Source organism: Cucurbita pepo, chromosome 15 (genome assembly GCF_057944985.1).
Source record: "Cucurbita pepo subsp. pepo isolate OVF chromosome 15, ASM5794498v1, whole genome shotgun sequence".
Lineage (NCBI taxonomy): Eukaryota > Viridiplantae > Streptophyta > Magnoliopsida > Cucurbitales > Cucurbitaceae > Cucurbita > Cucurbita pepo.
The window spans coordinates 2,605,704-2,621,573 of record NC_141812.1 but is presented as its reverse complement, the minus strand read 5'-3'; the positions used below and the strand labels follow the sequence as shown (position 1 = coordinate 2,621,573).

The following is a 15,870-nucleotide window of genomic DNA, read 5'->3' as shown; positions in this document are numbered from 1 at the left end:
AGTGAAATTTAATTATTTTTACGAAACTTATATAAATTAAAATTATAGGTTAATTTATAAGCTTAATTTCTAAATTTTAAAATTTACCTTTAAGGTAGAAAACCTCTCAAGTAAATGAGCTTTAAAATCAACCGATAAGAATAATATCTGTTAGTCGTAGGCAGTAGGCTTGGACTGTTATAAAATGGTATCAGAATTATCTGTTAGTAGGCAGTAAGAGGTTTGGGCTGTTATAAATGGTATCAGAATCAAACATGTAACACAGATAATATCTGTTAGCAGTAGGTAGGCAGTAGGCTTGGGCGGAGTAGGCTTGGGCGGTTATAAATGGTATCAGAATAAGATAAATGGTATGAGAATCAGACATGAAACACAAAGGAGAATATCTGTTAGCAATAGAAAGGATAATATCTATTAGCAGTAGGCTTGAGATGTTATAAATGGTATCAGAATATCTGTTAGCAGTAGGCTTGGGCTGTTATAAATGGTACCGGAATTAGACATCGAGCAGTAGGCTTGAGCTGTTATAAATGGTATCAGAATATCTGTTAGCAGTAGACTTAGGTTGTTATAAATGGTACCCGAATCAGACATCGAGCTGTTATAAATGGTATCAGAATATCGGTTAGCAGTAGACTTGGACGGTTATAAATGGTACCAGAATCAGACATCGAGCGGAAGAGATCGTGGAAGAACGATCTTATCTCATAAGAGTGGGAGTTACCCCAACCGGTCTACTCTCGTCTATTTGTATCTCAAGTTTAAAAAATAAATGGTCGTGTATATAAATCCTCGAAGCGCTTCAAATTGACAGCAGAAATTCAAAACCCTTATCTTCTCCGATCTCCATTGCTCAATTTTCCTCTCAGACCCCTTCGTTGCATTTGCTGTTTTACTTGTTCCTAAACGTTGATTTGATTTCTGATTCCTGTACAGTTCTAGGGCTTAGTTCATACGAAATTTGGGATCGCAATGAATACCTCGTCGCCGGCTAATTCTTCCATTTCTACCACACCGGTTGCCGGAAGGTGTACCACTAATGCTGCAATGTCTCTTGACGATTTTCGCTTCCCCGCCAATTTGGTTTCCTTACAAGAGCGCAAGGACGAGGCCATGAGCGGTTAGTTTCCTTTTGATCCTCCTTCTTAGCTCTTCGTCGTTCCAGCGATGTTCTTAAACTTGGGAATCTGATTCTGATTTTCCTGCTTCCTTAGGTATAAAATTTCTTTCAAGATCGTGTGTTTGTTTCATGGTTACTTCAACTCCAAAACAATGTTGTTGATGTTTCTACTTTTGTTCTTGTAAATCAGTTCGTGTTGTTTTGTGCCTTTTAGATTTCTTTAGGCCTTGATTTGATTGCTGGGGAACTGATCAACTGACGAAAATGCTATGTTCTTCCACCAATATACGACGAGAAACATGTAGTCGTCGGTGGACATAGATATACATACTAACTAAAAATTTAAGGGATGGGGAAATAAGAACAAGGCTAGAAAATTTGAAAATACTTTTTTGAGTTTACGACATGGTAAGAGGTGTTGGATGATGAAAGTCCCACATCGGCTAATTTAGGGAATGATCATTGGTTTATAATCAAGGAATACTATCTCCATTGGTACGAGGCTTTTTGGGAAAGCCCAAAGCAAAGCCATGAGAGCTTATGCTCAAAGTGGACAATATCATACCATTGTGGCTTACTCTGTCATGAATGATGCGGCTTCTAACTAGAACTACAGAGAAGGTAGTGAATTTTTTAGTTGGTACTTGGTCGTTTGAAACATCATTGAAAACCAAAATCTAACTAGTCTTTAATGTAGTGAGTAACCAGATAGTGGTTGAGGATTCTTGGGAGAGGAGTCCCACGTCGGCTAATTAAGAGATTGATCATGCGTTTATAAGTAAGGAATACTATCTCCATTGATACGAGGCCTTTTGGAGAAGCCCAAAGCAAACCCACGAGAGGTTATGCTCAAAGTGGACAATATCATACCATTGTGAAGAGTCATTATTCCTAACAATGGTCTCCCACCCCCGGACAAAAGAAAATGATTTTATGTGCCCTAATGGAGTTTTTCTTTTATAAATTTCACCTTCATTTAGTATGCAGTAGCGTGAATTTACATAAAGAGTTAAGAGGGAGATGATCCATTCTTATTCTTTCTCAATTTTGTGAAACATTTCCAGGTAAAATACAATATAGATCTTCTGTTGAAATGTTTTGATGTTTCCCACTTGTGTTATATTTGGGCGTTTGTTGATTAAGAGGGGTAGTGGATAAGAGTTTTAATTGAACATTATAATGTCTTTTTGCTATGCATTTTGGTTAATGAATGAAGCACTTCCTCTTGTAGTGAGTAAGGTTTGAATTATCTGTGCGTTGCAGCTCTTAAATCTAATATAATGGCTGCACTGAACAAGGAGGTCAAATCTCTGGATGATGATAACTGGATGTTTGAAGGTCCTCGCTCTCGTATCAACCTTATGTCACGACAAGGTCAACTATTCAACTAGATCTGACTTCCTCATTCTGCATTCTGCACTCTTATTTAACCTTCCTCCCCCTTGCTTGTTCACCGATGTATGTGATGCATACCGATGTAACAGTATAGCCCTTGTATGCATCTTGACATGTGTGAGCATAGTCTGCTTGTTCACCGATGTATGTGATGCATACCGATGTAACAGTATAGCCCTTGTATGCATCTTGACATGTGTGAGCATAGTCTGCTTGTTCACCGATGTATGTGATGCATACCGATGTAACAGTATAGCCCTTGTATGCATCTTGACATGTGTGAGCATAGTCTGCTTGTTCACCGATGTATGTGATGCATACCGATGTAACAGTATAGCCCTTGTATGCATCTTGACATGTGTGAGCATAGTCTGTCCTTTGAATTACATATGCAAAGAAGCAAATGCGGTAAGATCTTACATCGGTTGAGGAGAACGAAACATTCTTTATAAAGGTGTGGAAACCTCTCCCTAATGGACGCGTTTTAAAAACCTTCAGAGGAAGCTTGAAAGGGAAGCCCAAAGAGGACAATATCTGCTAGTGGTGGACTTGGGCTATTACAAATAGTATTAGAGCCAGACAGGGGGTGGACATGGGGGGTTCCACATCGATTGGAGAAGGGAACGAGTGCCAGCGAGAATGCTAGGTCTAGAAGGGGGGTGGATTGTAAGATCCCACATTGGTTGGAGAGGAGAACGAAACATTCTTTATAAGGGTGTGGAAATCTCTCCTTAGTGGACTCGTTTTAAAAACCTTGAGGGAAAACCCGAAAAGGGAAGCCCAAAGAGGACAATATCTATTAACGGTGAGCTTGGGCTGTTACAAATAGTATCAGACCCAGACACCGAACGATGTACCAACGAGGAGGTTGAGCCCTGAAGGAGGGTGTGCACGAGGCAGTGTGCCAGTAAGTATGCTAGGCCCCAAAGGGAGGTGGATTGGAGGGTTCCACGTCGATTGGAGAAGAGAACGAGTGTTAGTGAGAATGCTGGGTCCCAAAAGGGGGTGGATTGTAAGATCCCACGTCGATCGGAGAGGATAATGAAACATTCTTTATAAGGGTGTAGAAACCTCTCCCTAGTGGACGCGTTTTAAAAACCTTGAGGGGGGAAAACCCAAAGAGAACAATATCTACTAGCGGTGAGCTTGAGCTGTTACACATGCACACGCCATTGACTTGGAAGATTAGTGTGTAAGAGCTCTAGTGATGGATGTTTAGTTTTCAGCTATTGATTTCAGTTGTTGAATGCAACTATTGCCATATATGCTTGACTACTCTACTTTTGCGGTTTCAAGGTGCTAATTGCCATGCAATTCCATATCAGGTGCTCATTTCCTCAAAAAGACAGAAGAGAAAACAAGATAATGGGCCAGCTTGATCATAATCTCAGTAGAGTTCTTCAGTAGAGTTCTTCAGTAGAGTTCCTCAGTAGAGTTCTTCAGCCTCATTCCCACAATCCAATCAACTAATCCTTCTATTCTATTTTTAATTTTTCTTTACCTGTTTAAGGGTTTGCAAATGCTTGTCAAAATCAAACCTTGCTTCACATGTTAGGATAATTTTTTATCTTCCTCGTTTTTCTATTCGAATAGGTGATGTATTTATATGAAGAGTTCGACCTATGGCGCTTGAATCGAGGTTTTGAACGTTAAATTAAATTAACCCTATAATCCTCTGCAGTGCCTTTTTACTTATCCAATTTCGATTATACCTCTTAGTCTCAAAATAAGTCGTAATAATAATCTTAAAAGCTTAAAAACTAGACTCATACAGAATCAAATTAAAACAATTATGTCATCTCTTTTATCAAATTTTACCTAATACGTCATATTTTGAAAATAGATTTTCTAATAGAACTAAATATTTTAGCTTTCGTGGTCAAGTGTTAAAGATTTAGAGAGAAAGATGTGGGTAAGAAAGAAGAAAACAAAACTTGCCAAACACAAATTGGAGAACCCAATAATCATCTTGGCTTCCTTGTGTGTATTAACCATTCTTTCTTCCATGAATTTGGCTTTTTCCATTTGTTGAATGCTTTCAAATTTTATACCTAACCACTATTTTGATATGCTTTTAGGTTTACCTATCACAACTCAATTAATACAACGTATACGTTCGTTACGATATGATAAAAAAATAGACATAGAATTAAAATTTTACTTAATATATTACATCTCAAAGTCACAAGATAATGAGAAAAGTAACTCGTGTATCTCATAAAATCAAAAAACTCTCTTCATATGTGAGATCTTCAACATATAGATATAAAAACTACTAATAATTATTAGATATAAATTTGAAATACCTAAAATTGCTCATCATATTGTGGTGATTTAATCCAATAATTTCTTCTAGTAATTTTTTTAGTGATATATACCAAACTCAAATTTGGCTCTTATAGTCAAATTATGTTATCAAAATTAATTATGAGATTGATTTCAATTATACCCAACACTTTTAAAATATGAGATCGAAACTTTGATCCTAACAAAAATAAATAGAAAATTTTGATAGAAAATTTGGAAGAAATGAATAATAAAACGGGGCAAGATGTCCCGATCACCCAAAATTTCCAAAAATAAATAGGCAATAGTCAGAGGGCCTAAAGATAAATAGGCAGTAGACGGAGGGCCTAAAGATAAATAGGCAATAGACGGAGGGCCTAAAGATAAATAGGCAATAGATAGAGGGCCTAAAAGTAAATTTGATAGGAAGAAAGAACCTGACTCCCGCAGCTACGCCAGTATTTTCCAACTGGCGTATTGGCCCTTCTCCCAATTCTGTAACGGTCCGATTCGGAAAATCGAAAATAGCAGTAAATATGCTCCAGCTGGATTCCACTTTCGTATCCGCCGCGCCGGCGTCGGAAGTTCACGTGAACTATCTATCGGTGCTTCGGTAACTGGTTCTGTTTTCTGATCAACTATTTATTTACTCATTCTTTGTTTAGATTTAAGATTATAGTATCTAAACGGAAGTTACAGAAGCGCCGACAAAAAAACTTGGAAAACTAAAAGGAAATGGAATAAAGACGATTTGATCCGGCGGAGTATTTGATGTACAGAAGCACACGCGGCGGCGAGTGAAGCCGTACGGCGAAAACGAGGTCAGTGAGATTTTACCGGAAGTTCAGATGATCGGAAATGCGGAGTTTAGAAATCCGCGAGTTTCCTCGGAGAGCGAGATTTATGAGAGGATGATTTTACGATCTCTTTTAGGTTACGGAAACTCTGAATCGCCAGAATGTTGCCTTGCTTCGGCACAATAAGTTCGTCTCCATCGGCTTTGATTTCTGCTAGTAAAACACCAAATCCAAAGGTTCAATTACAGAAATTACACAGAGAATGCCTCAATTAGCAAAATCCTCTACTACATTATACCTAATTGTTCAGAAGGATGTTTGAATCCATGAAACTGAGCCAAATCTGAAAAAATCGAAACAGAATATTAACCTAGACGATCGATTAGATTGAAAGTAAAGCGAAATAAGGAGCGATTGAAGGTACCTGACTGCGAAGGAGTGTGCGAGAAGATGTAAAGGATGAGGAAGCAGATAATGGTAAGGATAGGGATGGCGTGAACGAGGTTCTCCTGCCGCGGAGGAGAAGGCGATGGAAATGAGAATCGGAAAGATTTAGAGACTTTCTCGTCGTCTTGTCCGTCGTAGATGACAATTGAGGAAGAAGATGGAGAATGCTTCTTGCGCTTTGGATCGTCGGCCGGAAGTTGATCGGATTTGGCTCCGGCGCCATGGCCGTGGAGCTTGGAAACTGGTGAGCCTAGAGATTGCCTTTGCATTGTAGAGAGAGAGAGGTAGAGAGAGAAAGGCGATGTTTGCTCACTAAAAGGCAATTATAACATTTTGTCTTGTTTTCCATATTTTTTCCATTTGTCTCTCGTTTGATTTTAACGTGACATTAAGTCCATATTTTATTTTTAAAATATTTTTAAAATTTTAATAATTTTAATAATATCTTTAAATTTTTTATTTAAAAAAAACCTTTGAATTGTTAACAAATATATATATATATTTTTTTTTTTTTTTGAGAAAATTAAAAAATACGTACTATTTTTAAAAAATATCCGAATTTTTTTTAAAGTAGTATTAACATCATTTACCTTTAAAAAATTTTTTTTGAGCGTCAATATGGACAAAAATCGTCTATGGACGCCTCATATGTACTATTAGTAATTATATTTTTTTTTGAAGTTTTTAAACAAATTTAAGATATTTTTAAAGTTTTAAAAAAATTTAAGGGCGTTAAGGAAACTTTTGAAAACTCGAGCATTTCTTAAGCATTTTTGAAACATTTTAAAATTATATTACCGATTCCCTCTAAAACTAACTGTAAGGATATTTTTTAATTTTTTTGTAGTAAGATATTATTGAAACTTTTGAAAGTGTAAGTATTACACAGTATTTTTATTAATTTAGCTTATATATATATAGAGGAATAAGTTAAATAAATCAAAATTAAAATTATATTTTATTTATTATTTAGTCCATAAATATATTTTTTAAATATGAATTTTTATAAATTATATGAACATTAAAAATATTTTTAAATTTAGTAGGGTGTTTTATTTTTTTTAATTGAAATAATATTTTAAAAATAAAAAATAAAAAAAAATATATTTTCACTTTTTATTTAAATTATTTGTCTTTACTCTTATAATTTATTCTTATTTCAATTAATTACTTATTTATTAATTTAAATATTTTTATGATTATTATGATTATATATATATATATATTTATTTATTTAAGCTAATTTGTCCTTTTGTTGGTGGGTAATTTAAAATATTTATATAGTTTTTCCAGAAAAAAATAAATAAATTTTAACTTTAAATGTTTAATTTCATTAATTTAAACCTCAAATTATATAATATATACTAATTTGTTATTTTAAAAAATTATAATAGACTCGTAAAAATATTTTTTTACTCTCCATTCTACTCGATCCATAGTTTATTTGAGATAAAAACTAATATGAAAATTACTTTCGAGAGCTAAGTTTATGCTCTTCATGATAGTGGTCACCCGATCTAAAATGCCTTAGTTATTTTTTATATTTATTTTCAATAAAAAATGTTTATCGTAGAGCAATGTGCGAGAAATCTTTATAACAGTGACTGTACACAAAATTTTAACCGAGAATGTAAATTAATAAATAAGACATCAATTATCATTTTAAGGAAAGAACGTAGCTGAATGAATAAGACATCAATTATCATTTTAAAGTTACTGAAATGAGCATGGCTCAACAATAATTAATATTTTTTTTTCTCTATGTTGGATATTTAAATATTTAAAGTCGATAGTTTTGATTCCGACGTTAATAAAATAAAAATAAAAAAATAAAAATAAAAATCCTCCATATAATTAATTTTTTTAATTTATTTATATTGGGCTTTTATTTTAAAGCCCATTTGGACCAGGCTCAGGCCCAGGCCCAAACCGGAATTTCAATAAAACCAAAGAAGAAAAAAGAAGATGAACAGAGCGAGGGAAAATGGTGTTATGGGAGATTGCACTGGCAACAGCCTATTTCTTGGGGCTCAAGAAAACATTTAAGCTCGTTTTGAAGACTCAGCGGCGTCTTGTATCCCCCAACCACCCTCGGATTCGTCGATTTCTTCACCGGTATTTTCCCCTTCTTTCTTATGTTCTTCGTATTTTCTTGATCTTAATGCTTCTGAATGCTTCTGCGCATTGTCTCGTTCAACGCCTTTTTTTTCCACTTGATTCTGTAGGATTTGAATTGAAGTCGCTATTTGATTAGTATGTGATGGATGTTTCAATGTCTTGTTTCGATGATGAAAGTTGTTCGATATCTTTTTGTTGAAAAAATCTGGAAGTTGAGGATGTTAGTGATATTGCATAAGACTTCCGTAACTATTGATCTGGATTTTGGAATGTTCATTCACAAATCAAGGATATGTGTCCTTGTGAAACATGATTTTGGGCTTAATATGCTGAACTTTCCATCGTTAATACTCTATCTTCTTGCTCTGCACCTGGGATTTGTTACAGAATCCAGCCCTTGGCATTAAACAAAATGTGAGATCCACTTCGGTTGGTTGGGGAGGAGAATGAAGCATTCTTTATAAGGGTGTGGAAATCTCTCCCTAACAGACGTTGTAAAAACCTTGAGGGGAATCCCAAAAGGGAAGGTCCAAAGAGAACAATATGTGCTAGCGGTGGGCTTAGGCTGTTACAAATTATATTAGAGCCAGACACCGGGCAATGTGCCAATGAGGAGGCTGAGCCTTGAAGGGGAGTGGACACGAGGCAGTGTGCCAGTAAGGACGCTCGGCCTCGAAGGGGGTGGATTGGAGGGTCCCACATCAATTGGAGAATGAAATGAGTACCAGCAAGGACGCTAGGCCCCGAAAGGGGTGGATTGTGAGATCCCACATCGGTTGGGGAGGAGAACAAAACATTCTTTATAAGGGTGTGGAAACCTCTCTCTGGCAAACACGTTTTAAAAACCTTGAGGGGAAGCCCGAAAGGAAAGCCCAAAGAGGACAATATCTGCTAGCGGTGGGTTGAGCCAGACACCGAGTGATGTGCCAGCAAGGAGGTTGAGTCTCGAAGGGGGTTGAACACAAGACGGTGTGCCAGTAAGGACGTTGTGCCCCGTAGAGGGTGGATTGGGGGTCCCACATGAATTAGAGAATGGAATGAGTGCCAGCGAGGGCGCTAGGCCCCAAAGAGGAGTGGATTGTGAGATCCCACATCGGTTGGGGAGGAGAACGAACGAAGCATTCTTTATAAGGGTGTGGAAACCTCTCTCTAGCAGACGCGTTTTAAAAACCTTGAGGGGAGGCCCGAAAGGAAAAGTTCAAAGAGGGCAATATCTACTAGCGGTGGGTTTAGGTTCTTACACAAATCTCGTGGCAATGGTCGGTGAACTAATTACTCTTAATATGTTTTGTTTATGGTTACTGGATTGAAGCCTTTACATTTGCATAGTAGCATTCTGGTGGAATAGTTGGAGTTATTTATTGTATTGTATGGAAGATATACATGGTCTTAGATGTGGAATTTTTCGGGTCTTCATTTTCTCTGTAGAGTCGTAGAGTGTAGGCAATTGGGTGATTAAGTTAGTGAAGTTTCAACCTGATAACTGTTGACTGTTCGTACGTACCTGAGGTTTAACAATCCACCTCCTTTGGGGGCCACGTCCTCGCTGGCACACCGCCCGGTGCCTATCTCTGATACCATTTGTAACAGTCCAAGCCCACCGCTAACAGATATTGTCCTCTTTGGACTTTCCCTTTTCGATTTTTCCTCAAGGTTTTAAAACGCGTATGTTAGGAAGAGGTTTCCACACCCTTACAAGAAATGCTTTGTTCCCCTTTCAAACCAACGTGGGATCTCACAATCCACCCCCTTGGGGGCCCAGTGTCCTCGTTGGCCCACCACCCCGTGCCTGACTCTGATGCCATTTGTAACAGTTCAAGCCCACCGCTATTAGATATCGTTCTCTTTGGGCTTTCCCTTTTGAATTTCCCCTCAAAGTTTTACGATGCATCTGTTAGGGAGAGGTTTCCACACAACTTATAAAAAATGCTTCGTTCTCCTCTTCAACCGACGTGGGATCTCACACCTTCTAAATATTTTAATTTGTTGCCTAACGTAAAAGGTTTGCTTCCCAAATTTTGGAGACGTCTTCAAACATGTCGAGTCCCTTCCACCGGGGCATATTTTGGGGTTGTTAGTGGTCCTCTTTTCCTTCACAGTTTTCTAATGCTAAATTTGTTATTTAGAACAATGTCTAGAATATGGAACAAATTGCTGCAATGAAACCGATTCTTTCATATTGAGTGATGCAATGCCGAGCGTTTCACTTCGACCAATACGTGAGATCCTACATCGGTTGGGGAGGAGAACGAAACACCCTTTATAAGGGTGTGCAAACCTTTTCCTAGCAGACGTGTTTTAAAAACCTTGAGGGGAAGCCTGAGGGGAAGCCTGAAAGGGAAAGCCCAAAGAGGACAATATCTGCTAGCGGTGGGCTTGGGCTATTACAAATGATATCAAAGCCAAACACCAGGCAATGTGCCAGCGAGGACGCTGAGCCTCGAAAGGGGGTGTGGATTGTGAGATCTCACATCGATTTGAGAGGGGAACGAGTGCCAGCGAGGATGTTGGGTTCTGAAAGGAGTGGATTGTGAGATCCCACATCGATTGGAGAAGGGAACGAGTGTAAACGAGGCTGCTGGGCCTCGAAGGGGATGGATTCTGAGATCTCACATCGATTGAAGAGTGGAACGAATGCAAACGAGGATGCTGGGTTTGGAAGGCGGGTGGATTCTGAGAACCCACATCGTTTGGAAAAGGGAACGAAACATTTTTTATAAGGGTATGAAAACCTCTCCCTAGTAGACGTGTTTTAAAATCTTGAGGGGAAGCCCAAAGGGAAAAGCTGAGAGGACAATATCTGCTAGGAGTGAGTTTGGGTGGTTCTCGATAAACTCACCAAAATTCCATAATAACTTCAGGATTAATTCCTATATCTTTGCTGCTAGTCTGAACTGGTTTTTTTTTTCTTTAACTGCTCGTATGCACGTTTTCCTTACTGCAGACGAACACGAGCCATATTCGACGTTACTCTGAAAGCTCACCGGACCATTGAGCATCGTGACTTAAAAGTTGGTAGGAATGTTAGCAGCTGGATTTCGCAATGGCTTAATCGAATGAAACCGTCTGCTGGGATTCATCAACATCCCAGTGGCACTGACACAGGTATGAAAATGATAAAACAGGTCTCCAACTCGTACATGAAACATCGAGCCAGCACTCGAGCAGCGATCGGTCAGAAAGTCGATAAATATCTATCATTTACCTCATCAGTACACGGATGGCCTAAGGCCTTCCCTACCATTGCAATGATCATGAGGCAACGAAAGCCTGCTGGGACTATGAATCAACACAGACAATTTAGCATTTGTAGCTCTGAAGGAATGAAAACAGATTATAGAAGAGGACGTTTCGAGCACGGTATTCGAGACGATATTAAGCAATGGATGATCCGAAACTAGAAGAGAAGATAGTATTCATTTTCTTCTTGTTTTAAAATGTTTGGAACATGTTCTTGGAAGCCATGAGTTTGCTTTTGAATAAATCCCAAAGGTAGTGTTTACATTTTAGGCAGCTAGCAGATAGATGGCAAGATATTACAATCTCCGTATCATTATATCAAATTTTTGCATATTTTTTTATACAAATACATTATATTTGTGAGATCCCACCGTTCGAGGAGAACGAAACATTTCGCACTACCTGTATGGAGAGAAAATCCAAATTTTTACCGACTTCAAGAGTTTAAAATATTTATACACCCAGAAAGAGTTAAACATGAGACAAAGAAGGTAGCTAGAATTGGTGAAAGATTATGACGTACATATCCAGTAACATCCTGGAAAAGTAAACTTGGTGGCAAATGCCTTAAGTAGAAAGACGAGTCGTTCGTCGGCCTTTCTTACAAGGGAAGTAAGGGTATAAAAAGATTTCGAGCGAGCCTAACCAAGGGAGTCATAGCACAACTGGCCTGACTCACCGTACAACCCACACTTAGGCAGAGAATCATTGACTCCCAATCTCTCGCTTTTGGCATAGCAGGCCCCAGCGGGAGGCCCGCACGACGGGCTATTAGCTCAGTGGTAGAGCGCGTCCCTGATAATTGCGTCGTTGTGCCTGGGCTGTGAGGGCTCTCAGCCACATGGATAGTTCAATGTGCTCATCAGCGCCTGACCCTGAGATGTGGATCATCCAAGGCACATTAGCATGACGTACTTCTCCTGTTTGAACTGGGGTTTGAAACCAAACTTCTCCTCAGGAGGATAGATGGGTCAATTAAGGTGAGATCCAATGTAGATCCAACTTTCTATTCACTCGTGGGATCCGGGTGGTCCGGGGGGACCACCTCGGCTCCTCTCTTCTCGAGAATCCATACATCCCTTATCAGTATATGGACAGCTATCTCTCGAGCACAGGTTTAGGTTCAACCTCAATGGAAAAATAAAACGGAGCACCTAACAACGTATCTTCACAGACCAAGAACTATGAGATCGCCCCTTTCATTCTGGGGTGACGGAGGGATCGTACCATTCGAGCCTTTTTTTTTCATGCTTTTCCCGGAGGTCTGGAGAAAGCTCCAATCAATAGGATTTTGAGATGATCCTAACCTACGGAAAATCCTAAGTCAATCCTAAGCCAACTAGTCAAGAGTCCAGTAGAAGGATTCTTGAAATCCTCACATGAAGGATTATTATGCCAGGGACGCATATGTGTCCCGACAATAGAAGAGCTTCCCCCGAAAGGAAAAGTCCGAGACAATATCTGCCAGTTACAATAGTTCATATATATATATATTGTACTTAAATGGATGGATTTGAGTAATAAATTATTAATTATATTAATAAATACAAACTTTTAAGACATGAATTTTGCCATAAAGTTATAGGGTTTGTTGAGATTGGTTTTGAAGTATATATATATATTCCCATGAGATCGAATTTGGTATCAACCAATTTGGATATAGTTTTCACATTCAATATACTTCATTTAAGTTCTGGATAACAATAATTATTAATATTAATAATAATAATTTTAAACTAAATAATTTATATCCAATTTCATTAATTGATTTTGTAAAAGTATTTTAAAGAAAATAAAAAGTCAACTCCCCTGTAGTTGACTTTTTGTGTTTGTGACTTTTCTAAAATGTCAAATAGATTAATAACCTATTAAACATAAAATCTATATCGACTAAAAAAAAGTTTAGGGATATATTCCATATTTTTTACCGTTTAAGGACAAATATCACAATGATTAAATTATAACGCGTAGAGGAATGAACGTGGGATCTCACAATCAACCCTTTTTAGGGTCCAGCATCCTCATTGGCACACCGCCCGGTGTCTAGCTTTGATACCATTTGTAACAGCCCGAGCCCACCGCTAACAAATATTGTTCGTCTTGGCCAGTTATGTATCGCTATCAGTCTCACGGTTTTAAAACGTGTCTACTAGAAAAAGATTTCCACACCCTTTTAAGAAATGCGTCGTTCTCCTCTCCAACCGATGCGGGATCTCACATTATAAATTTGGCCCATATGATTTTAAAAGTCAAAATTTTATCCCCATGATTTGATAAAACCCTTATAAATAGTCCCTATTATATGAATATATTCAATTTTATCCCGATGATTTTAAACCTATTCAATTTAAAAAAAAAAAAAAAAATCACTCAAAAGTGTGCATAGATATGAAAATATTATTACTCAACGAAAGAATACAGATTTAAGAATTAGAAAAAGAATTGGGATGAAAATGTTCAATCTTCATTGATATTCACGAACTTTAAATAGGATACAAGATACTAAATAATATCTACGAAGAAAATATAAACTAACTAAATCCTGATAATAAAATAAAATATACTACTATTCAAATTCAACTGATTACGATATCTAAGATATATTTCCTAACTAATATATTCTGGAAGATTACGAATATCATATATTCCATAACTAATTCAAACTAAAATAAGTTGCACTAAATTGTGACATCTATTATATACAAACTTGAAAATTGTCTTATTAAACGATAAATTCATCGATTTTTGAAAAATATAAATACTAAACATAAAATTTAAAACTTTGAAACTCATTCGGTATTTTTTAAAGTTGAAAGACCTATTAAACACGAAACACAAAATTCAACGACACCCACTAAACACTTTTCAAAATTCAACGACCTATTAATCAGATACAAAACGTGAAAATTTAGAGACTATAAACTCATAGCTTAGTCGATAGTTTCTCAGTCGATACACTAATTTGGCTCCGTTCTTGAATTGTCCTCGAGCTTAGGGTTTTGTTCGAGTTTATTTGATGAAACTAAAACACACCCGAGAAAAAAGGATTAAAAAATAATTCGAACAAAAATGAGATAGACAATGAGGTTTGTACCATAGAATTTAATGGCAAAGTTGAAGTGATAAATGATGGTAGCTCGAGTTGGTTTTTGACCAAATAGTAAATCCCATAAATTTGTATGCAGAAAATGCCGCGTTATAATTATTATTTCTGCTCAGAGTTTTATTATTTATTTTGTACCAAACCAATTTCTCCTCTGCACCATATTATTATTTGCTTTTCATAATTCATGTGTCCCCAATCACCATAATTCAAAAATTTGTGGCTCGGAACGTCTCCCGGTTCGAGAAAATAGAAGGTTGTGTTCATACACAATAGATCAGGTCGATAGACACGTTGTCTACGTCGTACAAAATTAGGGTAAAAATGTCTTTTACACAATAGATCAGGTCAATAAACATGTTGTCTACATCATACAAAATTAGGGTAAAAATGTCATTTTTTTTCTTTGTCCTTGAGTCAACTTTTCCCAGTTCGAGAATATTAGGGTTTGTGTTCGTAGAAAACGGATCAAGTCGGTAGGTCTGTTGTCTGCATCGTACAAAATTAGGGTAAAAATGTCTTTTTACACAATAGATCAGGTCAATAAACATGTTGTCTACGTCATACAAAATTAGGGTAAAAATGTCATTTTTTTTTCTTTGTCCTTGAGTCAACTTTTCCCAATTCGAGAAAATTAGGGTTTGTGTTCGTAGAAAACAGACCAGGTCGATAAGTCTGTTGTCTGCATCGTACAAAATTAAGGTAAAAATGTCTTTTTACACAATAGATCAGGTCAATAAACATGTTGTCTACGTCAAAATTAGGGTAAAAATGTCATTTTTTTTTCTTTGTCCTTGAGTCAACTTTTCCCAGTTCGAGAAAATTAGGGTTTGTGTTCGTAGAAAACGAATCAGGTCGGTAAGTCTGTTGTCTGCATCGTACAAAATTAAGGTAAAAATGTTACATTTTTTTTGTCCTTGATTTTCCGAGTTTGAGAAAATTGAAGTTTGTGTTTGTAGAAAACGGATTAGGTCGATAGGCCACATCGTGCAAAACTAGGGTAGAAATTGTACATTTTTTTTTTCTGGATTCAACTTTTCCGAGTTCGAGAAAATTGAAGTTTGTGTTTGTAGAAAACGGATCAGGTAGATAGGCTTGTTGCTTGCGTCGTACAAAATTAGGGTAAAAATGTTACATTCTTTTTTTGTCCTTGATTCTACTTTTTCAAGTTCGAGAAAATTGAAGTTTGTATTTATAAAAAATGAACCAAATCGATAAACCTGGTGCGAGAATTATATAAAATTAGATCAAAAAAATATTTCTTATCATTGATTTATGACAATTTAGTCCCTATCGTTAAGTTTCTCGTAAAATTTTATTAAGTTTTTTACATTTTCTTATGCTATATTACGTTTGGTTATTAA

General features: G+C 36.9%; 3 protein-coding genes across 5 annotated transcripts; 2 read left to right on the top strand and 1 right to left on the bottom strand.

Annotated features, from left to right (window-relative positions):
* Window positions 1–763: 763 nt before the first annotated feature.
* SAMBA (valine-tRNA ligase) lies at window positions 764–4,195 on the top strand. Of its 2 annotated transcripts, none has more exons than XM_023697983.2 (3): window positions 764–1,120; window positions 2,384–2,494; window positions 3,812–4,195. In XM_023697983.2, the coding sequence occupies exons 1-3, from the start codon at window positions 973–975 to the stop codon at window positions 3,892–3,894; spliced, it is 342 nt and encodes a 113-aa protein (XP_023553751.1). In that variant the 5' UTR covers window positions 764–972; the 3' UTR covers window positions 3,895–4,195. The 2 variants fall into 2 exon arrangements, with proteins under 2 accessions (XP_023553751.1, XP_023553752.1); XM_023697984.2 differs by having other exon boundaries at window positions 771–1,120; window positions 3,841–4,195.
* Window positions 4,196–5,049: 854 nt separating this feature from the next.
* Window positions 5,050–6,411, bottom strand: LOC111811877 (uncharacterized). Of its 2 annotated transcripts, none has more exons than XM_023698916.2 (3): window positions 6,023–6,411; window positions 5,897–5,941; window positions 5,050–5,811 (listed from the first exon to the last, which is right to left on the bottom strand). In XM_023698916.2, the coding sequence occupies exons 1-3, from the start codon at window positions 6,312–6,314 to the stop codon at window positions 5,669–5,671; spliced, it is 480 nt and encodes a 159-aa protein (XP_023554684.1). In that variant the 5' UTR covers window positions 6,315–6,411; the 3' UTR covers window positions 5,050–5,668. The 2 variants fall into 2 exon arrangements, with proteins under 2 accessions (XP_023554684.1, XP_023554685.1); XM_023698917.2 differs by having other exon boundaries at window positions 5,050–5,808; window positions 6,023–6,410.
* A 1,609-nt stretch (window positions 6,412–8,020) lies between these two features.
* LOC111776368 (uncharacterized) lies at window positions 8,021–11,803 on the top strand. Its single transcript, XM_023655801.2, has 2 exons — window positions 8,021–8,160; window positions 11,108–11,803. Exons 1-2 carry the CDS (start codon window positions 8,030–8,032, stop codon window positions 11,562–11,564), a joined length of 588 nt encoding a protein of 195 aa, XP_023511569.2. The 5' UTR covers window positions 8,021–8,029; the 3' UTR covers window positions 11,565–11,803.
* The last annotated feature ends 4,067 nt before the right edge of the window (window positions 11,804–15,870 follow it).